The following is a 25,969-nucleotide window of genomic DNA, read 5'->3' as shown; positions in this document are numbered from 1 at the left end:
GGTAAGGACGGCTGTCCATGGAATATTCACAGGTTAGTCTCTGCTCTGTGTTTTAGATGAGGTTTTTGACATATAGACAAATATATTGAAATATAAATAGTAGCTTACATTGCAAATGGTTTGGAAATAACTAGCAAATAAAACCGCCCACATCATGACTGATTTAATTATGAATACTACAAAATGATCGTCAAAAACACATTAAATAAATACATAATAAAGTTCCTGCGTTCACTAGTCATTAAGTTCATAATTAAACTTCATAACTATCTTCAAAATATCCGAAACAACGTTATATCTAGACCAACTAAACCCTTACCTGACAAGTACATAGGTATATTTTACATAGTGTTATAGAATGTATAAGGCTTCATTTGAAACAAGTGTGATAGGTTTTCTTCATAAATTTAAGTATACAATTCTTATACTTTGTCCCATTTTGAGGCGTAAAAAGATTAATGAAACAGGCAAAAAAAAGGCAGGAAACTGTATATAATGGCTTGGTACAAAGGAAGCATACATTATTTTCCTACTATGTATTACACACCGGCTATATCTACGCGAATAGACATTGTATAGATAAAGCCGTACGGCGAACATCCAATATTTCACGTCACTTTTTCGAGTTTAACTTTTTAACGAATTACGTTCCTGGTGTCACACTGCAGTGCCCTTGACGCAGTGAACCGCGGGTGCCCACTCAGCTGTGTAACGCAATTGAATCACCTTTATTCCACGACTACCTACCAGCTAACACAGTTCCTGGTTTTTAGATAGAAAAAATATTTGACTGAAACTACCGAACAAGCTACGAACAATCATGTCGAATGAATGGTATGAATTTTCGAGAATCACAAATGAATAGTAATTTAAGAAAGTAAACTGTATTTATTGTTGTTCCAAATTAATAAGACTTGTAAATTGAAAGGTTCAAAGTCAAGGAGAACATTACAATAACGTTCTGTTACACGTTATTCATGAAATTATTTACATTTGTGTTTGTTTATGTAGGCCACTGCGTTCTACTTTTAATTGAATTGAAATTAATACAATAGGTACGAACTTGACGAAACCAAAGGCGAAACCAAGATTATTTTATGATTTTACTTTTCATAAAATGTTTTCATAATGCTAAAAGCTTTGTTTAGATAAATCTCTATTCAAACATTGAACGATTCAAAATGATATCAATAAAGATTTTCTGATTAAAATGTAACTCGCTTAACAAAACAAATATTAACATAAGAAGAGCCGATTAATTTGTTGGCTGAGACAGAATAAAAATATTTTGGTAACGAAACGAAGAGAATACGAAAAAAAAGTTTGCATTCTCCCCGGTGTTGTTTACCCGGAGAGTGAGACACACGGGGTCGCGTTGCGCGCGGCGCCGCTCCGCGCTCTGACTTATGCGAATAATAAATAATAATTTAATGTCGTATGCATCGTTACAGCCATTAACCGGTGCCCCCAACTGCTGTTGATAATAATTAATGAGCTCGTGCACGTAATATGAGTTTGACGCGAATATTGGAATTGATTGCATTTTGCGAGCATACTGGACTATTGTAAATCTGACATTGATAACGGAGTCGCTTTTATTAGATAAGGTTACGCATTTGTGTCAGTGTTAATAGTTGTTTGTTTCTGATTGTTAACTGTTGGATGTAGAGAACTAAGTCGGCCTTAATTATTTGACGGGATATTGTTGATTGAAACCTGGAGTAATAAAAGCTAAGTCTAGTAATGTGTAATGTCAGAACTACAGAATAAAAACAAACACAACACAAACTTTAAAATAATGATAGAGTTCCAAATAATACTGAAATCCGCTCATGCTCTACCTTTAAAACCTCTGTATATTTGAATCTCCTTATAAAACGAGCTCTAGTGATTTATACGAAGGGTGCGAATTTATGAAATCATTCATCATCGCTCTCTTAACGACTCGCTTTGGCGGCTGGTGGTCGGTGAATTTACAATTATTGTGTAGGAAAATGCTTAAGAAAATACGATAGTTGTCATTTTGAGCCAAATTTCATTCATTCATCGGCCGTTGTAAATAGCAGAATTGGGGCCCTGTCTGTCTGTCTATTGTGTTTTCCGTCATCGTTCTGATTATGACACATAGGTATTTACTGTACTTCGTATTTCGGTGAGATGAAATTAGGCGCTGGAATTAGGTTTATTGTGGGGAAAAATGTTTTATTGTGTACAGATTGTTGTATTTCTAGGTTATAGAGTTTGTATGGATTGAGAATAAGTTTGTGATGGTAGTGGAAATATAAAACTATTCCTCTCTTGATTTAAAGCACCTACTAATTATTTCATGCGTGATTGTGTAAATGTATTATTTCTTAAATTATCTATAGTTATATCAAGTGGATTACACTGGTTTTCGCCCTATTCGGTAACTCGCGAAACTTGGCGCGCACTGGATTTCCGTAACTTAAGTTAAAATGATATAAAAAAACAGCTGTTATACCTAGTTCTAGAGTTACGGTGCGTGTGTACATCTGATCTTGCCTAAAAGGTGCGCGGGCGCACGTCACTTTCCGAATATTGTGTAAACACGGTCACCTCGATCCGCTGGGAACCATAGTTAGCGTGATGCTTGACACTGTCACATGTAACTGTACGGTTCATCTTTTTGGGTTAACTTTGTTATGCGATTGGGTTAATACATGTGGGTGGTTATTTATGAATTGCAGTTACTGCGATGTCGCTCTTTCTCTTTTTATTTGTTTTTAGTACGTATTATGTGTTCATATAAAAAACATTTTTGGTAACGAGTACAAGTCAGTAAAGCTTTCTCTCAGTTTGATATTTGACTATACTATGTTCGTTATAAAATCGATACATCCTTTTAAAATGTGTAAGACTGTTGCCGTGAAACGAGAAACCGCTTTACTCCCTTAGGCGCCGGCTTACTCGCACAACAGTTTTAAACTTTCGTTAAAACTGGTTTTAGATCTCCACGTCTACTGCAGTACTTCAGACTGTATCAAATAGATATGCCCTCGTCATACACACTGTACTTGTTGTACAGTATGTAGCTATAGTAGTTTAGTGTAAGTGATCTAATAGAGCAGAGTCCCAGCCGCCGGGGCCTTGACCACGATTGGCTCCGGTTCAAACCGATCGCGATCACGGCGCGCTGCAATCAGATCAGCGTGATCAACTCCATCATACCTAGTGGCCAGGACACTAACTGATATACATACGTACCTTCTGTTATATTCCAGAACTGTGCTCAGCGGGAATTGTTTGAATATATTATGAATATAATCCTCGTGTCGCGGCGGTTTCAAGAACATTCAAGTCACATGCACAAAGACAGAGTCTGGACAAGTATTCGTCTATCACACAAATGCTTGCCCTACGTGATGGTAGAAATCGGGACAAGTTGCGCACAGTAGATTTGGCGTGTTGACCTCAACCACTCGGTTAAATACCGAACATTAATATTGGTAGGATTAAGTGTAACTAATTTTGTGTTCTCTCTGATCTGGATTTTAATTTTCTACAAAACCTTAGGTTACCTGGGTATAGTTATGAAGCGTCATTGCTGCAATATTTTGTTAGAAACAAAAGAGAAAACCAAATTGTACTCTCATTAATTTTACCTCATTTTCCATTTACCATAAGCATAATTATAATACTAGCACACTATAATTAAATCCTTTTAATGAGTGCTCGTTATCGAAATCGATTATCTTCTCGATTAATGGCTCTCGATGTTCGAATCGATTCAAACTGCGGTAAGGTAAGTGTAGTTAGCGCGCTGTTGATAAATTGATGGTCGTTCACACCTCCCGGGCGGCGCGGTCGTGACAATAGTGGATGACTCCCGCTCCGAATTTTTGGGAACACAGTCCAATCCGCGGTTCAGCAGTATTTAAATGCTGGTGTAATATTTTTCGGCGGAAATTTAACTTTCATTCAGTTTACCAACAGCAAGAATTCATTACAAAGTCTGCACATTTAAAACGGTAATACTTAAATTATTCCTTTGTCTGTGTCTACCATAGTATTACCATTTAAAGCCTTTGTTATATGCTACTTTGTTTAAACAGCTACCAGATGTTGAAACATCAATATGTGAGAGTAAACACGTTATTGTGATTTTTAAAATTGTTTAAAGTATTTTTTAATCAACTTCCGGTTTATGAAAGTATTGCATTTGATTTCTTGTTGCCCCCACTTACTACCGAATCGTAGTATAAAACTATAAAAGTGGGGCGCACACGTGTCGACGGATCAGAAGTTGTTCGACTGTGGACACGGCACAACAGTGCTCTGAACTGTCAGGTAACGCTACTCATTATAATGTCAAATTGCTGTTACACTGCCTATTTATTTTGTACCTAATTATTCGTAGTGATTAGTAAATGTGTTTATTTAAATAAATGAATAAATGAATTTAATAAATCGTTATGAATATTTCATTTGTCTTTTTTTTTATTTCTCACTGTTGGTTAGTACTAGTTTCTCCCACATCAGAAGTGGGATGAGAAAAACATAAACTACGCCTACGAATGTCTGATTTCAGGTCTTTCAAGATGAATGTTGATGAATCTGCGACGGCCGATGTTGAGCTGCCTCATGGCGTGACAAATGCCACGCCACCGCCGGTGTTTCAAAGGCGGGTTACCTTCGGATGCTCATCACCAATTTTGGGCCAAGAAATACCGCATAAATCGACTGGCCACAGAAATGCGTCTCAAGTTAATGGCACCGTTCCTGGCGGATCAACGGATGGTCATGACACAAGGACAGTAGAGTTTGTACCTATAAACTACATGCAAAATATGATGCAGGAAATGATGACGCAATTAATCCGTACCACCGCACAGGCCTTCAATCCACCAAATGTACGGCCTACTCCGCGAATGCGAAGCCTTGAACACATTTATGTCCCTGCATTTGATCCCGATGATCGAACCGATACTGTCCAAGTTTGGTGCCGAAATATTGAAGATCTTAAAACCGAATATGAGCTTACTGATCGAGAAATTCTGAATTTGACTCGGAAAAATTTGCGTGGGCGAGCCGCTGAATGGGCACGTCGCAATTATTCATCTTTAACTAGCTGGTCTGAACTCAAGACAGGTTTGATTGAAACATTTGCAGATGAAGCCCGCTACTACGATGATCTGACGCAGTTCATGGAATACACCAGCGAGCAAGCCAGTAGCCTAGCTGAGTACGCAACTCGAAAATGGGAGTTGGCAAAGAAGGCGATTGGCGTGGAGATGACTGAGCAACGCCTCGTCGAAGCAGTTATTTCGGGTATGTCTGACTTCCGTATTCGCTCTGATTTGCTTCGACTTACACCAAAAAGTTTGCCACAACTAATTCAAAGTCTTAATTCATATAAGCGTAAGCGGCCTGGGAAAGAGTCTGATCACACTATTCCATCTAAGCGTTTTAAAAACGGTCCTAGTTCAGATATAGCATCTAAGCGTTGCCACAAATGTCACAAATTAGGTCACTTACAGAAAGATTGCCGCTCAGGCTCTACTAATCGCGGTCCTCAAAAGAATTCAGCTTCTAATTCCGACAGTTCCAAATCTACTGAATCAAAGCCCCTTAAAAATAACACCTGTACATTTTGTAGTAGAAAGGGGCATACTTTTGAAAACTGTTTCCAACGCTTGAATAAGAACGCGAAAGATGAAAAGTCGTCTCATGTAAATAGTTTAGTTTTGAGCAATAAAAACGTGCACACAATCAAAATTGAAAACCGCGATTATTCGTGCCTGATAGACAGTGGTGCGGAATGCTCTCTTATGCGCGAAACTATAGGCGATTCTATTAAGGGTAGGATTATATATAAAACTCTTATTTTGCGAGGCGTTGGAGACAATTCTTTTCGTTCATCACGTACCAAATTGTGTATGGTGTGTATTGATGGCCTCAATATTGAATTGGAATTTGTTCTAGTTCCCGACAGATACATACAGTATGACGTTTTGCTTGGTCAGAATCTTTTTGATATCCCGGGAATTCAGGTCACTTTTTCGAAGGATTTTGTTAAGGTCTATCGTAATGCTTATAATATTAACTGTATTCAAAAAGAATTTGATCTCGAAATGGTTGATGTTAACCCTGATATAAGTCCCGAAATTAAAATTCAGTTACATTATTTATTACAATCTTATTCTGAGATGTTCACGTCAGGCAATGCAGTTTCGGAAGTAACTACAGGTGAACTAACTATTCGTTTAAAGAACCCAGAAAAAATAGTTCAGAGAAGACCTTACAGATTGGCTCCAGCCGAACGTGAACATGTCAAGAAGTTGATTAAAGACCTAAAAGATAATAACATCATTCAAGATAGTAATTCGCCCTTTGCGAGCCCCATATTATTAGTGCGAAAAAAGGACGGTAGCGACAGAATGTGTGTTGACTACAGAGAATTAAATAGCAACACCATTCGTGATCACTTTCCACTACCCATTATTGATGACCATATTAGTAAATTATCTGGAGCTAAATACTTTTCCGTATTAGATATGGCGGCTGGGTTTCACCAAATCCCTATAGCTAAGGACTCTATAGAAAAAACTGCCTTCGTCACTCCTGACGGGCAATATGAATTCCTCCGTATGCCATTTGGGCTTTGTAATGCACCTTCTGTTTTCCAAAGGGCCATCAATACAGCACTTAAACAATTTGTAGACGATTTTGTTTTGATTTACATTGATGACGTAGTTATCTTTTCGGAAACAGTCGAGCAAGGTATCGAGCGTTTAAAGTTAGTCCTAGACGCTCTTCAAAAAACGGGTTTCTCTCTTAATGTTAAGAAATGTAAGTTTCTGCAAAATGAGATCGAATATTTGGGTAGAATTGTCTCTAACGGTCAAGTTAAGCCAAGTCCGGGTAAAGTTCACGCTCTTCTAAGTGCTCCCGTCCCAACAACTGTCAAACATGTTCGGCAGTTTTGTGGATTAGCGAGTTATTTTCGGAAATTTATCCCTAACTTTTCTTTGATTATGATTCCGTTATATAACCTCACTCGTAGTAATGTCAAGTGGAACTGGACATCTGAGCATGAAGCTGCTAGAAATAAAATTCTTGAGTACCTAGCTTCCGAACCTGTGCTGACTCTATTTGATCCTACCAAATCTGCAGAACTTCACACAGATGCCAGTTCCGCTGGGCTTGGAGGTATTCTTTTCCAAAAACATAATGATCAGATGAAAGTCGTAGAGTATTTTAGTATGCGCACCACTGATACTGAAAGCCGTTACCACTCTTACGAGTTGGAAACGCTAGCTGTAGTTAGATCCATTAAGCATTTCCGTCATTATTTACTCGGCAGGCCATTCAAGGTCGTTACAGATTGTAACTCCCTGAAGGCCTCGCGTAACAAGAAAGAATTACTACCCCGAGTGCATAGATGGTGGGCATACCTTCAATCTTTCGACTTCACCATAGAATATCGTAAGGGAGAACGTATTCCCCATGTAGATTATTTGAGCCGCAATCCGACAACTGTCAACATAAGCAATGTTCAAAATTATAGTGAATGGTTAGAAATAGAACAAAATAATGACCCTGAAACCAAAACTATTATCGAGTCTATCCAACAAGGCAGTATCGATAAAAATGTAGCATCCAGTTATGAAATACAAGATGGTCTGCTGTATCGTGTTATTTCCATTGGTAATAAAATTAAAAAACGTCTATTTGTTCCAAAAAGCTATCGATGGCATATAATACAAATTTATCATGATTCTATTAAGCACTTTGGGTGGGAAAAGACCCTTGATAAAATTAGAGAGCAGTTTTGGTTTCCCAATATGTCTAAATGCACTCGAAAGTATGTTGACAATTGTCTGACTTGCAAAATTAATAAAAGTCAATCTGGTTCCCGACAAATTACCCTACATCCAATAGATAAACCTCCTACGCCATTCCACACCATTCATATGGATACGACCGGCAAATTGAGTGGCAATAAGCCTACCAAACAATACGCTGTTGTCTTTATAGACGCATTTACAAAGTTCGTTTTTATAAAACCTGTAACTAATTTGACTGCAGCAGCGACCGTCAATTGTTTAAAAGAATTGATTTACACTTTTGGTACTCCTAAACGTATTGTTTGTGATCAGGCTGCTTCTTACACCGGAAAAGAATTTTCAAGTTTCTGTAAACATTGGTCTATAGAGCTACATTTCATAGCTAGTGGTGTAAGCCGCGCAAACGGGCAAGTGGAGCGAATGATGAAGGTTTTGACAAACTGCTTTACAATTGTTGAGAATACATCCAAGAGAAGTTGGAAAGATGCCGTTGGCGAAGTACAGTTGGCAATTAATAGCACATTCAGTAAAAGTACGGGCCATACTCCCTTCCAACTTCTTATGGGCTGTGATCAGTCTCCTCCCGCTATATCAGCCTTATTAAATGATGTTGAACGTTTGGACCTCGATGCATGCCGTGAAGAATCAAAACTCAGGATGGACGAGCTTGCTCAAACTCAAAAAGCTAATTATGATAAAACTAAGGCTAAAATTGTTCCCTTTAAAGTTGGCGATACTGTTTTGATTCGACAAAATCCGCGAGCAATTAACAAACTTGACAGTAAGTTTCGAGGTCCATGCGTCATTACAGAGATACATGATAACGATAGATACACAGTAAGAGTTCATAAAACTGGTAATGAGTTGTACGTTTCTCATGATAATATGCGAATTGTCAGTCCAGACATGGGATGTGAATTAACCGATTCATTAGATACCTCTGATTAAATTTTGTATTTAATAGTTTATTTATTATAGTTTACATTCTGGGGCGATTGTTCGGCATAACAGTGGTCGTCTGGCCAACGATCATGGTTGTGTCTGACAATCGTACCTGTGCCATGTGATTTGGCGTTACGGTCATGTGATTTGACCAGACTTAATTGTCATGTGATTTGACATTGCGGTCATGTGATTTGGCCAGATTTAAACTGTCATGTGATTTGACATTGCGGTCATGTGATTTGACCAGACATAACTGCCATGTGATTTGGCGTAACAGTCATGTGATTTGACTAGTATTGATTACCATGTGAATTGGTATTATTATTATTTTTAGCCATGAGATTTGGCAGTAGGGTCATGAGATTTGACCATTAAAATATTCTGAAAGTGTTTCCTACTACCGATTATTTGCGATAATTTCTTAGATATTATATAGTCTTGTTCGCGAGCCATAGGCTGCTCGTCAGAATGGCCGTGTGAGAGTAAACACGTTATTGTGATTTTTAAAATTGTTTAAAGTATTTTTTAATCAACTTCCGGTTTATGAAAGTATTGCATTTGATTTCTTGTTGCCCCCACTTACTACCGAATCGTAGTATAAAACTATAAAAGTGGGGCGCACACGTGTCGACGGATCAGAAGTTGTTCGACTGTGGACACGGCACAACAGTGCTCTGAACTGTCAGGTAACGCTACTCATTATAATGTCAAATTGCTGTTACACTGCCTATTTATTTTGTACCTAATTATTCGTAGTGATTAGTAAATGTGTTTATTTAAATAAATGAATAAATGAATTTAATAAATCGTTATGAATATTTCATTTGTCTTTTTTTTTATTTCTCACTGTTGGTTAGTACTAGTTTCTCCCACAAATATGTGATATAAAACAGTCTCTCCCCTCAAAACAAACCGTACAGACATACATAAATGAATACAATTAAAGTAAAAGTTGGTGCAGCCCCAGACGGGAGCACTTCCCGGTCGTCGCGACGTATCGATCGCGGGCGACGCCAGGTGATGTTACTATACTTACTGTACTAGTATAACTAAACTGCACTACACTGCACTTGCATAATTTGAGGCGGCGCGGGCGCGTAGGGCTGCCACTCGCCGGTAACGAGACGGTTATGATTATAACAAGCCGCTTGTTTAACACAGCACTGTCTTGTGATGAGCTAATATTAGATATCGAGACCTCGTAAGGAAGTCGTGTTATTTATATTAATAGTCTACTATTACGACTATTTCCCTAGTTATAACACTAGCCTCTTGTACTTGGGCCTTGTCGCGGACGAGTTGGTAAAAACATTTATGAAGATCTTTACACAGTGTTATGAAACATTTATCTTTTAATTACATGGTTTATAAATACGTAATATCCAAAATGCGTAGTGAGGGGATTAAAAGTCAAATACCAAAATGTCAGTCATCATTGTTTGTGAGCTGAGTATCATGATGAATGTGAAGATTTATCAAAAAACGAGGATGACTCATAGATTACATCTGATAAAGTGTACTTACTATTTGTGTAACAGATTTTCTTACATAAAACTTATATGTGAGGCCAAAAGCCAATTAATTAGCACATTCAGCTATTAAGTTAGGTCTAATCAGCAATCTCAAGATTCATGGATTGGAATTATTTTATATTCCAGTGCGCTTTACGACGAGCGATTAGAAATGGAATTGTCTAGATTTAACGCAATTTACTGGAAAATTTAATTGGGTGTTGCAAGCTAAATGTCTTGTAAAGGACATAAGGGTGAAGGAATGTCAAACAGGCTTTGAAACTCTTATTTTTTTCATTACAATTTTATTAAATTTATTAAAAGGACCACTTTTCAAATCTTTATGATTTCTTTTTTTTATGTTTGGTTCCTTATAACTTCGGACTGGATGAACCGATTTTGATGATCATTTTTTCTTTTTACTTGAAATGGCTGTAAACTTTTATTTGGAGTCGGTTATATGATAATGTTGTTAGTAGAATAATATTATGTTAGTTTTCAACGCAGTTTCTTGATATAGGTAACTGAATCTTTGATTCATGATATTAATAAATCCATCAGTCACACAAATACATCGTTTAAAATGATTATAGTGCGGAGACAAACCCCAGTGTTATGAATACAAGTGGCGACAACGTGTTACGTCGTTAGTGTCGCGATAACCCGTGAAATATGAGCGCCTTTCAATTACCATTCACTTCCCTGTTTACGCTTCCAACACTGCTATTACTTATATTTATACTTTAAATGCAATTACATGTAAACAGCAGATAATGTTATGTATTTAATTGCATAATGTTCTGTTATAAAAGTTAGTGTAATGACAAGTTAAAAAGAATTTAAAAAAAAACGTGTCTAAAAACACTTGCACATTATTCAGCTTTCAAACAAAATAAACTAAATTTAATCGTTCATTCTGTTTATGATGCCACCGATAGACGGATAAATACGCGGTCACGTTAAACTTATAACATCACTTTTTTGTGCCAGGGTACAAAATGCATTGGATATAAAAAAAAGTTTTCCTTATAATAACTAACAGTGTAATGAACAAAACAAAGATTTCAATCCACAAAACTGTAATAACATTCTTACGTACTATACAGGATCCGACAGAAAATTCAAAGTTTTATTCTGTGTGACATCCCTGAGGATAACAGACCCGGATGCCAGCGGACAGAAAAATGAACCACTCAAATATAGAGTTGTATAGTTCTCACTATTACCGAGCTAGTCTGTGCGAACGTCTGGCAGCATGTCTGTGTGTATCTCTGCGTGTCTGTTGTGTTCGCAGCTCGGGGACGTGATGGGCTTGTTGTGTCCTGTTGTGTTTGTCGCCGAGAGGAAAATGGAGGTGTTTGTTGCGACGTGTGCCGGTAATTGAAGGGATTGTTGTTTTACGGTGACTCGGGTTGTTGAGGCTGTGCGTTAGGTGTACCGTTGTCTTGTATTTGATATCTATTATTTTAACAGAGGTCCACGATATATCCTTACTTTTGTAATTTTGACAAAAAAAGAGAAAACGTTAGTTTCGCATTACTGTTGTGAATAGGTATCTAACATATTATAAGTGTTTGCGCGTAATACACCTCTAAAACGATAAATCGGTTATAGAATGTTCATTTCAAAGAATAGATCCATGATAATTTGTCAAAGCTTTAGAAACGACTATAAAGTAGAGATAATGCCCCTACGAAAACTATGTGAAAGTAAGATGAAGTCACCAGATTTATGATATTTTCCGCTGACTCCTCACTTTAGTGAGGAAGCATAAATTGCAAGTTCGGAGTCAGGGCGCAGTGTCAATAAAGTCGGGGAGCTCACCGTCTCCCAACCAATATTATATATTATAGTTGTAGGAATATCGACTCTATGAACAAATGTTCTTATAAATCTATCGTATTTGAGAACTGAGCTTTTTCAGAGTGTAAAAAGTCAACAAATATTCGCAATCGTATGTCCATCACTCTTTTCATTCACTAAACTTCAATCGAACCAACTCTTATCAATCAATGTAGGTCGAACAGAGCCGTTTGTCAATTTTCGAGCCACAGACCGGTTAAAAAGAAAGTGAAATGAAATTGAATTGAAGTTGAAAAGTTCATATGATTCATATAAGTGATTGTTCGCAGCGAGCCTGTTATGCAACGAAACTTGTTACGATAACGCTGCGAGCTCGTCTCGAATGCAACGCGTTACGTAACCCCTCGTTAATAAGTAAAAGACTTTGTTTTATTTTTGAATTTTGTGCAATGACTTTGCACAAAGCATGAAAAAATGGTCGTGAATCATACGAAAATGCCCCTAGATATGTTATAATTAAAATGTTTTCTAGATAAGATAAGGTTGTAATAATCTAGGTACTATTAAACGCTATGTATTGCGCAATATAATACGTGTTTGCGTGGAGTTAGAGCGCTTGTAAGGATGAAGTCACACGGATGTTGGAGAAGTTTACAAAGAAAGCCGAGATGTCGTCAATACAGTTTTATTATAGGCAGACAGATGCAGCTATATCTATAGAGATGTAGCTTTGTCTCACTTTCTCGTAAAACTTGAGAGTTTGATTGGTTTGTACATTCGTAATATCTTTTCACCTAAAGGAAACATGTTATAAAACCGAATATTGTTGAAATTATGCCAGTCGCTTGTTTTTGTTTACTGTTATTACTTTTTTATTAAAGGCAGTACACGATTGTCTTTGTGATGGTTGAAAGAGTCCCTACTAAATATAATGCCTAGATCAAAGTGCTCAATGTAAGTGAATCACTTGAGACGTAATACTAGTAACTACTCAGCAATAGTTATTTTCCTCTGGATCTCGACAGAGATAAGTTTCATCTGTAAAGCAATAAAAGATAAAGTCAATTGCCTTATTATCTTACCAATTACACGGTTTTAGTTTTTATTGTTGTTTTTTTTTGTCATCTTAGAAGTACTCGTAAAATGGACTTTGATCTCGAGAATTGAATAGATACCAATTTAAATAGAACAGACGATGTTTCTAAGAAAGATTTTTTTACAGTTATTCATAAACATAATAAACTCTCACTACAAACCATATTGAAATGTCAATAAAGGGGTTACATATGAGACAGGCTATACAAAAGACACGTAAAATATTTTTAAACAAAAGTTGTAAAATTAATAGAAACATGAATTTATTTTGTTTCGACTTAAAATAAAACGAGCTCTTTAAAACCGATTATTATTATTGAAACCACGAACATATTGAGGGAAGTGCTTTCATTCGTTAAATTTAATTCCATAGCTATTTAAATAATTTCATTAATTAAAACTCTTTGCGTATTTTCGATACCAAACTCTTTGATTGGCAAATTTAAACTAGCATATTTTTTATCATTTTGATTTATAGATCTATTCCATCGTTTTCAAAAGTCCTTTATGCCACATATACGTATTCGCAAAGTTATGTTTTTCACATTCCCTTTGTCAGGGAAAGAAAAATACATCACATTCACATTGGATTCTCTCACGCTGAAATAAAAAGAGTTAACCAAACCGTTCCATCTGCAGTACGTTGGCAGTAGGTACCGAGGGTGTGGGGTTCGACGGAGTGCTTTGCAGGCATACGGGCGGGAGCGTTTGCTAAACAAAGCACCGCCTCTCAGTACATAACACACCACTTCTAACATACATATCTTCACAAGTATGGGCTATTGTTGGTATATCGTATGCAACCAGTATTCTAGGAAACGCTGAACCGGGGTAAATTGATAGAGCGTTTTTCGTGCAGTCCTGCGTTTTACCAATTGATTTATACCAATTGATGAAAACGTATTCAATCGCATTCGATTTTTCATAAGTTTCATAAGTCGACGACCCAATCGGATCCGTACATACATTTAGCCGCCGTTGACGTCACTGCACAAATGCATTGCGTTCGCACACAATGTGTAACGGCCACTCCCGCTTTCAATAAAGCCGCAGACACACTTTCATTCTTACCATTAAAACATACTACGAAATCGCAGTTACATCATGAAATATGTAATGTAGCCCACAAAATCTTCATAATTTGTGCTTCATCCGTAGATTTTAATAAAGTCAAAGAAGTAAAAAAAAAACGTTTTTTGGTTTCTATCTAAAGTAAAAAGCTAGCCTCGTCTAGTATAGCAAGTAGTCTACAAATTTATACGAAACTAATCTGCGATTTGTAACCAGTAGCAGTAACTAGCCCATTAGAAAGTTTAAGTTTGTTTCAGACAAAGATCGAACTGTAACAATGGGTTAAGTCAGTAAACTGGAGAAACATTGGTCGATGTGTTTCTAAAGTTCAAGATGATTTAATTAGTTAAGAAAGCTTTAGAACTGTTATATGTATAGCGATTGCCTTTAAAACTTCTTCAATAATTTGTATGTTTTGTTTTTCTAAGATATTAATAAAAAAGCAACATTTTAGTACAGGTGCCCTAAAATGTCGCTATTTAATATCTTTCATTAAAAAGTTTGTAATGTCTGATTATATGCCTAAAGCCTTATGGCCGCGCCTGTATAACTTTCAATAAATGAACCGTCATGTATACAGAGATATTTTTAACCTCCTGGGCGTTGGCTAACCGTCTAGATTTAACAATTCTTAGGAATTGATGAGGAAAAACTTATTAAACCAGAAAACCACGATCACTGTTTATAATGTAGTCAGATTCTTTACTTTGCATGTAAACACTTCAAGACGTCAATATTTTCAGTCTCTCTTTCATGAGATTTATTTAAAGCCGAAGGAGATACTAGTATAGTTGAAAAACCAAGTCATTTTATTATGCATGTACTATATGGCGATTCATCATCATAAATATGTTCTGTTACATTGTTCCGTATCTTCGTATCTGTAACGTATAATTTTCATAGATTACCGTCGGTGTGAGTCAACTAATCGCTTACGATGTAATGATGCTTTACAATCACGTTAATTAGTGTATTATTGTCCTGATTTAAATTCCTAAATTCTTATTCCTGAATTCTATTAAGTAATGTACTTGTTATATAATGCATCGCGTTTCTTTATAAAATTAATTCCAAGTATTCGGTTAAGTTTTTCGCTGATTACCCCCTGCGGTAATTGTAGTTGGTTCATGAGCAGGGGATGGGTTCTGCACTGAAACACACCGGTGAAATATTGCAGCCTAATTACCCTTAATCCTCGTTTATAAGTTATGGAACATTTTCGTTTATTTTGCTGCGAACGAGTAGTTAATGTTCAAAGTATCGCGCCGGAGTTTATTGCCAAACTGCAGTTTTGTTCGCTTTATACTGTAACGGTGTGCTCTGCAATTAGTTACATAGTTTCTGATGTTTCTCTGACGTCATACGTTTATAACACGAGTTAATGAGTTTACCGATCAAACTAATAACTTTATTAACGGGAAAGTTTGCTCATATGAAGTCGTTTTTCAAATGCATGGTTAGAAACTTTTCAAAAACTTTAGTTATGCTAAGATTTTAACTTGAAGTGTAAATTGTTCAGCCGATGCCCCTTTCAACCACATTCAAGGCACAAAGCTTACACGCGCTCAATACGTCCCTACCCCGATAACTGTATTAGTTCCCATGGCAAGGGAAGCAAGCATGCCTCGACGTCGCCGTCGCCTCTGTTATATTTCACACGCAATATTATGCATTTCAAGCAGTTTCCACATTAAACTGCGAAGGAAACTTACCCGAAGTGTTGACTACATTAACATATTTATACAGTCTTCCTAACACCTCTGCTCCTAGATTCAGGACTTGCCTAACTTTGACGCTGGAGACTCAAGTTTGGGCCAAATATCTAACGCTCTAATGTACTGGAGGTCTTAGTTCACTGACTTGTTTAATGGAGATAAACTTGTGTTTATGATTCATGTGTATTTAAATTTTGACGTCCGGCTTCTTTTTGTATTGCCTAATGAAATGTAAATTTAATGTTAAAAAGAGCTATATTTTACTATATGCACTTCATAAGTTTATAGGCAGGTTGAGTTAATTAATTTCTTTCTATATAATTAACCGCGTTCGCGACCACATGCTGGCTAAACTTATAATTTGATCATGGACTTGTAGCTTTTATAAAACTCTGAATTACTGACACTAAATTCATACTTAATTCCACCAGGTGGTTCTATACCTAATCACGATACATAAAAAGGACCTCCGTACTGATACAATTTTATTTTAAGTTAAGTTAACATCAAGGAAAGCAATATCCTTAGTATCATCGTTTGTTCCCGTTGCCTCTATAGTCACGGATATTACTTGATATCCAATTCAATTGTTATTCAAAGATATTATTCAATTAATGTTGTAATTGGTTTGTTTCAGGTAAGAACAGTCGGACGCAGGAGCGTGAGTAGCGACGCGAATTACATCACGGCCCACTCATATCTCATGCAATTTACAACTTTATTGCATGATAGTAATAAAGTCCTAATTTATCTACCTTACACAAGTTCCTTACTACCTTTATTGTCAATTTGTACATTCCTTTGAAATAAACTCGTAGGTTACAAAAAGGTTATGAGGTCAAAGGGAAAATCACTCCAAAATTCTTGGATGTCTCCTTTGTTACCTTTCAGGTAATGAAAGATATCATTTCATATTCAGGAATATTTGTTAAATCATAAGCATGTTACATTTGTAATATTCGAAACAATTTCGTTTGATCAAAACAGTATCGTTCGGAAAATTTGATATGATCTGCAAAGCTGTTTTATATAATATTTAAATGTGAAACAATGCAGTTATCAAAAGTGAGCACGTAGTAACCCTCACAGCCGGCAGGGTATCGAACCCCGCCGGGGTGCCAGCGCGGTTGGCAGGCGACTGCGACAGTTTGGCATCCCGCCGGCTCGCCGTGCCAGCCCTAGGCTAGCTTATTGCATTCCCCGGCGCACAACTATGCTCGTCGATGCACTAACCTTATACGCTGATGCATCGCGCAAACTGCTATTATGACAGTTATTTTATTAAACTTTACATATTTAATCCAAGTTGACAATTTCATTTAGAAATACTTTGTTTATATGCAAAACTTTTAACTTCTATCAATTTGAATTCGTCCATTTTGAATTTAATTTCATTTGACTTGTGCAACCTAAATACGTAGAACAAGAGAAGGTTGTTTTCAAATAAATTACTCAAAACTCACGTGTTTTTAAACAAGACTCTATGACGTTTAAGACATATTAATAGATTCAGTGCTGTCAAGAGTAAATAATACAATATAAGTTTGCGTGTCCGTCGTGTTAGCAGACTGGCAACTGTCAATAACCGTCCGGAGCGTACGTGTGACATTGACACAGTGACTATTGTAGAGCTAACTCGATGCTGTTCAAAACGTCTATAAAAAATCAGTCAGTCAGTCATGTTCGAGTCGGACTCGCCACGCCGAAAGTTCTGTACAAATAATACAAAGAGGTTTATACCCGTGAAAAAAAAAATGGTCCTCCGACATATTTCTGAATATGCCAAATGTTGCTTAACTTAATAGCCCTTTATAATTAACACCAACTGTACTGCACTGCTCAGTACCTACAGGTGAAGTCAGTGAGATTAGTGTCAGCTATTCTAGTTGATTACATTCAGGTGGACTCGTCCATTTATCACGGCGTCAAACGAATGGAGTCTTCCTCGCAATTAGGTTTGATAATCGCATCACCTGACGCGTGGAAGCCTGATAAATCATGGACAAGGCTAGCGTTGTTTTTAAATAGCTAACGAGGAAAATTTATAACAGCGCCGCTGCCTTTGAGATTAAAAATATTTATAATTCTATTGTTGGAGAGCTCTTTGAGTTGTGAATAGTCGGTCGAGAAATATAGCCTTTAGGAGAAATTAATAAGAGAACGTGAACTAAAACTAGGTATCGTTTTGTCCATTGTAATTTTTTTATCACCCATAATTATTGAAACATTTTTAATCAGTGTTATTAGTATGCTATAGCTTTAAATTCTAATTGTTTTAATAAATAAATTATGTGAACGAGACCGTTTATATCCTCCCAATGTAACAACCCTACAAGAGTACTTCGAAGTTAGTTCTTAGATGACTTAGGGTCAGGCACTTTTGGCACAGACACCCTTAAACTGAAGCTATTTTATGTAATGTTTTTGTAGATATCGCTCGATAGAACGGTGTTAGGCAGAATTTCCTAAAGTGGAAATTGAGTATTAGAAGGCAAGATATTAGTACTTTTCCAATCCTTTCTTGTAATAATATGCCAATGTTAAACAATTAGAACCGTATTAGATCCGTATCAGCCCGTCTCAATGCTTGCCCTATACTCGCACAATAAGAAAAAACGGCGTAATGCTAATGAATACAGATGTTCAGAGGAAATAGCGCGATAGTGTGCCCGACATCCCTATGCACGTGTGAATTGAAATATGGTGCAGGAAACAGGAATGTGTATCGATCGTGCCTTTCCGTAGCTTTGTGCTCTCTCAAATAGTTCTGCAACTGTGTAAAACGTTAAAATAGGTTATGTGCGAGTATTCGTGTTCAGAACTATTGTTCAATGTTCAGATTGTGACTTAATGACCAAACAGCACATTCATTTAATCTGAATGAATGTTTCCGTGAAATATTATCAGGCATGATTCATAGGAAAACAGATTAAAACCTTAGTTCCAGGAACTGAGCAGGAAAACAAAGTGTCTTTAACATTATTCAGAAACAAAAAGCTGAACGAGCACCGAGCATCTTTCTTCATCAAAATTAAACGCTTTTAATCAAACTCGCTCTCAAAACACACTTTTCCGAACCATTAAAAAGAATAACAACGCTCAGAATACGCGGGAACTCAAGAAAAATACAGCCATTATGGGAGCACTCCCCATAATAGATTCACGCGACTCTGCCCACCGCACCGCACCGCGCGCGCTGGCTCCATCCTTCAAACCATCAGCAGCAGGGCATTATTTTTAAGTTTTCCACTTATTTGTCTTTCAGCAGTCTCCCAGGATTTACGATCTTGCCCGCCCGTTTGGAAATCTGTAAATAATCTAACTTTTCGCCCCAGCTATTTCGCTGTCATTCGAGAGAAGTCTTATTAAATAAGTTTAAGGCACTCCTTATAGTTAAAGAATTAAGTATGTTGCCTTTTTGTTGTTCGCCTTTGTTGACTTTGGGGCTTACGTTCATGTTTTGTGTGCAGCCCTTTGATGTGTGGTTATTAAAAGTTCGCCTTGTTATTATTTACCTTGTATTTTATTTGTGCACGAATGTGGAATCGCTACGGTGCTGACAATGGTGGCAGAGTTGCGTTGTTTCTTATTCTTACTCAACTCTGTTGTTTCATTTATGTTCTGAATTGCTTTTGCATTTGATAACTTTCCAAGATTAGAAAATGTCGTTGCTTAAATTCTACAATAGTTACGAAATAAACTCCATGTACGTGAAAATCTCATTAACATTCGCATAAATGTATTAATAACTCCATGCTCGTTAAACATAAGATTAGCACAAACTTAGTGAAATTCCAATAGTATTACAGCGACGGAAATAGTTTTGGTAGGTATTTCAACCGAAATAGTTACATCTTCAACTAACTTTGTATTTGCTTAATAATTGTGTGTGATCTCGGTGATGACGCGGAGATGTGACGCTAACTAAATATTGACAATTGTTGCCCTTGTAGGGATGTTAAACTCATTAGTGGCTGAGTTCCGCAGTATATTATGATTAATATACATTTTTAAAGTAAATTTTCGTATTGTCATGTTTCAAACCAATTGTTCAGTTTCACATTTTCCACACACGTTTTATTTTGTTGTTGCGACTCTACATTCGCAATCAACAACCGTCACTTTGGAGTGCTTCACACTAAAAGCCTCAAAAAGCTCGGACTGATGAAACTCACTAATTTATTGGACACACGAGGCTTCGCGTAATATTGCCGGCTTAAGTTTAATGTTTACCTTTCTTTCATTCTAACACGACTGTATTTCGTGAAGAAAAAGTAGCATTGATGTAAGAACATCATTACTGGTAGTTTAAAGTCATTTGTGTAAGTGACAACCCTTGTGTACTCTTGTAGTGACGTCATTGCCTCGCCACTAGTGCTGTGCTGCTCACAAACAAACCAATTGGTTTGCAGACATGTCGAACCGAGCGCGGGATTATGACTCGCACATTTTCGATATTCGAGTAACTACCGCGAAAACAATCGCTTGTTATAAATGTAAATTGTTGTGAATTGTGTCACTTACCTGCAGATTCGGAATTTCCTAGTTCTCTGTTTGGTGCGTTACTCATAACAGGTTATATCGGAAAGTTGCTCTACTATGTTTTCAGGGTTATATGGACTGAATAAAAGAGATTTGTAAAATCTTATGTGAAAAATTGCTCAGGTGCCGATTTTTATGAAAATCCGCACACATTTTTTCTTTAGCATAAATATGAGAAAAGTAATTCTGTCTTGTCTCGGTAAACGTAATTAATTATAGCCTGGACTAGTGTGCAGCGTAGGTCAAGCGAAGTAATTAGATTTTATTGTTCCGTAGCTAGATCTAAATTACACCCGAGTACTAGAGGTTACTTGCAGACGTTTGTAGCTAAATGGCTAGAGCTGGCGATCGATTGGATTGCGAGGTTAAGCCGCTTTCGTAGCGGTCGCCACTTTGATAGGTCAACTCTTTTTACTGAGATACCAATTATGTAAATATATGTAGATAATCTCTACGGACTTTATTTTAAGATTTATAAGAAGACTGCTGGGAAAAGGTCTTCTATATTTCTGTCTGCTCAGAGTAACTTTTACAAAAATACTAAGTGCAGCTTGAAACATCGTTTTTGAGTTTAGCATTTAATATCTTACATTATTCGTAAGTATAAATCATAACTTACGAAGGTCGCTTCTTAAAACATTAATTGACGTCGATCCGAACATTATTCGTATCATTAAACAATAATTATGTAGATCTCTCCATACATTACGGACGTGTACACAGAATCCGGCTTCAATAAGGAATCACTCGATTCCGAGAATGACTCGTTTGGATTTCCAAGAAATTTTACTGAAAATTAACTGTGATTTACTACAATACAGATTTTTTATTTTATTAAGTCAAGTTAGAATACTATCCAAATGGGTTAACTAAACATTTCATGACATAGCTTAATAAATCATTGGCGATATAATGTGTAATATTTAATTAATAAGCTGGTATGTGCAGAGGTGCTTCGAACCTGAAGGAATTTATTGATTTTGATGTCGCAAATTAATTGCTCACTTAATATGTGGGAGAGTAAAACATACTTCCTTTTATCACGTAGGTTCAACTACCATACTTTAAAAACGTTGTTAACTTGGTGTTAAATGTGCTTCACCAAGAAACGTACATTTCGCAAGAAACTAACTAAATTCCCGCTAACTGCACCTTTGTTTTAATTAAATATTATTCGCGAGAGAAAAACGCGTCTTGTCCCGGCGAATATATTTTATCCTTAAAGGCTCGTTGTGTAAATGCACCCCCTTACCTTGGTTCCTGGTTTTCCCGCGGCGGCGGCGGCCGGCGTGCTCCCTGCCGCCTGCCGGCCGCGGCAGTCGCCGTCGGGCGCTGGTCGCGGCCGGTCGCGTCGCCGCGCTAACCCCCGCCGCTCCGAACACAAACCTCCTACTGTAACAGAGGGCGTCATCACAATCATCTCGAATCGCGCGCTATTAAGGTTCCCCAACAATACTATTGTCAACTTCCAGTGTATGTTTATTATTATGCATTACTAAACTGGCTGTGGTTTTATGAATCGTTAAACGGTTGAGTGCCAGGTATAAAGGGACTGTATTAATCACTACATAAGCTTGTAAAGGCATTATTAAGTTACGTATTTACTAATGTGAGTTTGATTAACAACGGCATCGCAACAACACAAAGACACTCGAGAACTTTGTTCAAGTTTTGATAAATTTTCCTCTACATTGTAATTTGTTTTAAGTTTGACTACTTCAAGCTAATTAACTGTCAAAAAAACTATGAATCTTCGTGCAAAAAAACTTGCGTTATAATATTAAGTTTTTTTAAACTCGAATTGACCTTACAACAGCGTATAAATGGTATAAAGTAATGCGACCTAAGTGTCGGAATGACCTCAAACAAAACATTCCGAAAGAAAGTACAAACAGTTTAATTAAAAACTCCACAATGGTATTGTAAGTGGCATTTTCGTAAAAACTGTCTCAAGGAGACTCGTCAGGAACCCGGAAATATAATAATATCGCGTTTTGGTCGTTGTTATTGCAGGAATTTCCTTGATGCGTCGCTCCCGACGTTTTTCGCAGTAAAATCTTCGATATTCACTCGTCGAGTTTTATCGATGCATAAAACATTTGATTGTTGCTCATAAGAAGCTGAAAGTTATTTATTTTTATGCTCCTACGTGTTTAAAACACAGAAATGCTTGTTTCACGTTTTAGTGGGTGCAAGACAGCACTTGCTTTTGTTTTTATGGTTTCTTACTGAAATTTCCTTAAACTCTCTGACCACTTAAGAGCTTATATTGAAGTTCCTAAAGTAAGGTTAGAAGTGACCTCAATATTTCTGTGAGTCTTCATCTATATTTTGCTCCACTTGGTGTAATGGAACAGCTCAGTTTTGAACATCTTGCACATCCTTCCTTTGTTCTCAGTACGATTGTCACTTTTCATTGTCTTTCCGACATCCTTTGCATGGACAATGTTTTCCCCTTCAGTTTTAGCAAATATAGTTTCATTGTGAACCTGTTGACAATTACCCTTATGTGCTGTAGTTTCTTTGACGTGGAAATCAATCCTGACACCATATTTTTAGTGCTGAAAAATAGAAAGAACTTTAACAATGCAACTTCCTTATCTAAACTGCGTTGAATAGTGGACTTATGATACTCTTAATCAATGAAGTCTGTAGAGACTGCAGTAATCAGCTGAGCACAGAAAGCCGACACTTACGTAAAAACTAATATTTGACGACCTGATTGGCTCAGTGCCTAAACGTTCTAAGCTAAACGCTACGGCTTCAATTTGATCCTTTGATTAATCGCGTTTGGCAAACATTGCCATGAACAAGTCAATTTACCTTTCGCTGCTTATAAACAAAGTATTTACTGTTAAGATTTCTCCATTCCTAATTTAGTACTCTTTTTTGGGCACTCATTCTCTTTCCAGTGATTTCGTGTACAGCTATTTGTAAAACTTCAAAATATCAAAATAGAATCAACCATCACAACTGAAATGTCTTTATAAACAATAACCAGTTTGCACATGACGGACACACAAAGGCTTCAGCCGCTGAATCCATTAAAACATATAAACAACAAGAGCTCGAAACAAGAGTTTCGCGTAACAAGTGAGTCGTACTCGGAGTACCCGGCGTGCCCGGAGTACACGCACACAGACACACGTGCATTGTAGGCGCGGGGTCGTTGCCCCAAGGTGTCGTTCCGTGTCTTTATTTCCGGATCCGGTGGCGCTGCCGCCGGGTACGGACCGCATCCGGCGCCGGATAGTTTCCGCCGTTATCACACACCGCATAGATACGAAAAAAATAGTTTCATAAATAATTGTGAACCTTTGAAGGTTTCACGGAGATATTTCAGTTTTTTTCCATATTCAATGTAAAAAGGTTTTGTTATTCTCTCGTCTGTAGACACGAAAACTTTGAGCAGACATAATATATTTAAGATGGGAATATTTATATATTCGCATTTATAAAGTAGCTGTAACTAAAGGTAATGTAAAACTTCTCTAGACGAGTGACGTGTTGTGATAACTCCGTAATGAATATCGTTTGGCTTTGCAATTAATTGCGTTTAATAAGATTTAAACTCAATTTGAAGATTTATTGTTTCATCTCGTAGTAACGAACTCTAGTCTAGAGTTTGATTAGGTATTCATTAAAATGTTGTTTACGAAAAATTTAAGCGTTTAAAGATTTATTAATGTGTCCCTACTTAATACAAACATTTGGACGTATTTCTAATAGTTGAAGTAAATTAAATTTGATATATCTAAGACCATAAGACCAAAGGTTTCCCTTTAAAATATTAAATGAAACGTAACAATCGCGTAAACAAACACAAAAACATAATTACTTTTCTAATATTGGAATTACACCCGTCTGTATCCATATTTTCCTGTTACACCATTGATATGTTCTCAACAATTCGCGACACGGAAAAATGTTATAATTAACTGAGAGAGGTCGTGTAACGTGTAGCTGAGGGGCTCGTGCGTAACTCATCACATTACTGTGTTCTTATGTTTGTACTTCTGTGTGCTTGTCATTTAAAATGAGGAATTATTTTTGGTGTGACTTACTAAAGTCAAGAATTCGAAGCATTATAATTTTTATTAAAAAACAAATTGAAAGCCGACGTTTTTGAATATAAAATAGCCTTCACTGTCTCAGTGCAAAAATAACATCTGCCTGGTAAAAGCCGCAATTTTTACTTTGACCAATGATCACCAGATTAGGAATACTGAAATCTGAAATGTATCTCCAGACTTACTATAAAAGTGCCTGCAGGTTGTTAACACTAACTCTGTTTTAATCCCCTCCTCTTTCGCTCCTAGCTTCTCTCCAGTCCGCTCGACTGGAGATGAAGAGATTCTGCTAATTCATCGTATATCCTTTGAAAATGTTGAAAAATCTTAATCTTAAAGGTTCGGGTTAGATTGCTGATTAGCCATTCAGGCTCTCGTTTCATGGAATCTATTTAAAAGCTTTAGAGATTAATACCATTACACGCATACCCCGTTATCAACACACACCACATAGCTTGGGTCTGTACGCATACAATAATGACCAGCACTGCCCAAGGCTAAATGTCTGACCTTTTCAACCGCCATCATTAAATTTGGAAATACCGAAAGTCACCTCAACTCAAAACTCAACTTAACCTTTGTTTCATAAAACTTGGTTTTATTTGTTGGCAAACATTTCGCAGATCTCCAGATGTACAAAACTGATTTACTGAATCAAAGGCAACTAGATTATTGTAAAGCTTGTTGCTTATAAATCATATTTACTGAAAATAGCTACTCTAATACACGCGGGACAGAACCTTTGACTTTGTCTCCATAAGATCGTTCACTTTTCTGGCTGTGATCACATTTATTAAGAGTTCTTTGAAAACTGATACATATTTCACAGATTTGAATAAACCCACAATAAAATAAATTTAGATTTTGAATAAATTTATCATACGAGTTTTCGATCTCTTTTTCATGAAAATGTATGTCTCATGAACCATATTATACTTTTTTCATTTGACAACAGAAATGAAAATAATTTTCAGACCCGAGATAACAGTACATTCATCACATGTAGCGAAAATCCCACAAATGTATCCCCGAGCGTAGTTAGAAGTAAACAATCTTCATATCCACATGGGTCACAATGCAAACATTTATAGACCTTAATTAATTCACAGAGAGCGTACTAATACTCGGCGATTGGCTGTATATGGTAATTTGTGAGTATCGATCGGTGGCCGCGCGATAATGATTTCATAACTACCTACATGTACACTCGATAGTGGATCCACGATTGTGCTATCTCTACTCATGGTTTCACTTGCATCTATCTCTGTAAATAACTGACTTACCATGTTGTTGAAACTTGTTTTCTCAAAATCGATTTTTGCCGAAGAGGCCAAAGGAACTGGAAATAGTTACGTATATTTTTTGAGCACCCTGTACGGACGGTACCTGTAACGGTTTAAAACTTCATA

At 36.8% G+C, this 25,969-nt stretch overlaps 1 protein-coding gene across 9 annotated transcripts in view; it reads left to right on the top strand.

Annotated features, from left to right (window-relative positions):
* Positions 1 to 25,969, top strand: part of LOC113498269 — a 92,100-nt gene that overhangs the window by 56,172 nt on the left and 9,959 nt on the right. The window contains exon 2 of one of the 9 annotated variants that reach the window (XR_003400971.1): positions 16,586 to 21,931. The exons of 3 other annotated variants lie outside the window; for them this stretch is intronic. Coding sequence is in view for 2 of the 6 variants with exons in the window: in XM_026878225.1 (XP_026734026.1) it covers positions 4,550 to 4,563 (14 nt within the window). In the remaining 4 variants the exon portion in view is untranslated. Of the gene's footprint in view, positions 1 to 4,549; positions 4,579 to 16,585; positions 24,153 to 25,969 lie in introns of those variants that run through there. 5 more of the 9 variants (XR_003400969.1, XR_003400968.1, XR_003400967.1 and 2 more) reach the window with 5 other exon arrangements.

Source organism: Trichoplusia ni, chromosome 10 (genome assembly GCF_003590095.1).
Source record: "Trichoplusia ni isolate ovarian cell line Hi5 chromosome 10, tn1, whole genome shotgun sequence".
In the NCBI taxonomy this organism is placed as follows: Eukaryota; Metazoa; Arthropoda; class Insecta; order Lepidoptera; family Noctuidae; genus Trichoplusia; species Trichoplusia ni.
The sequence above is the reverse complement of the archived record's forward strand: the minus strand, read 5'-3'. Positions and strand labels throughout refer to the sequence as shown.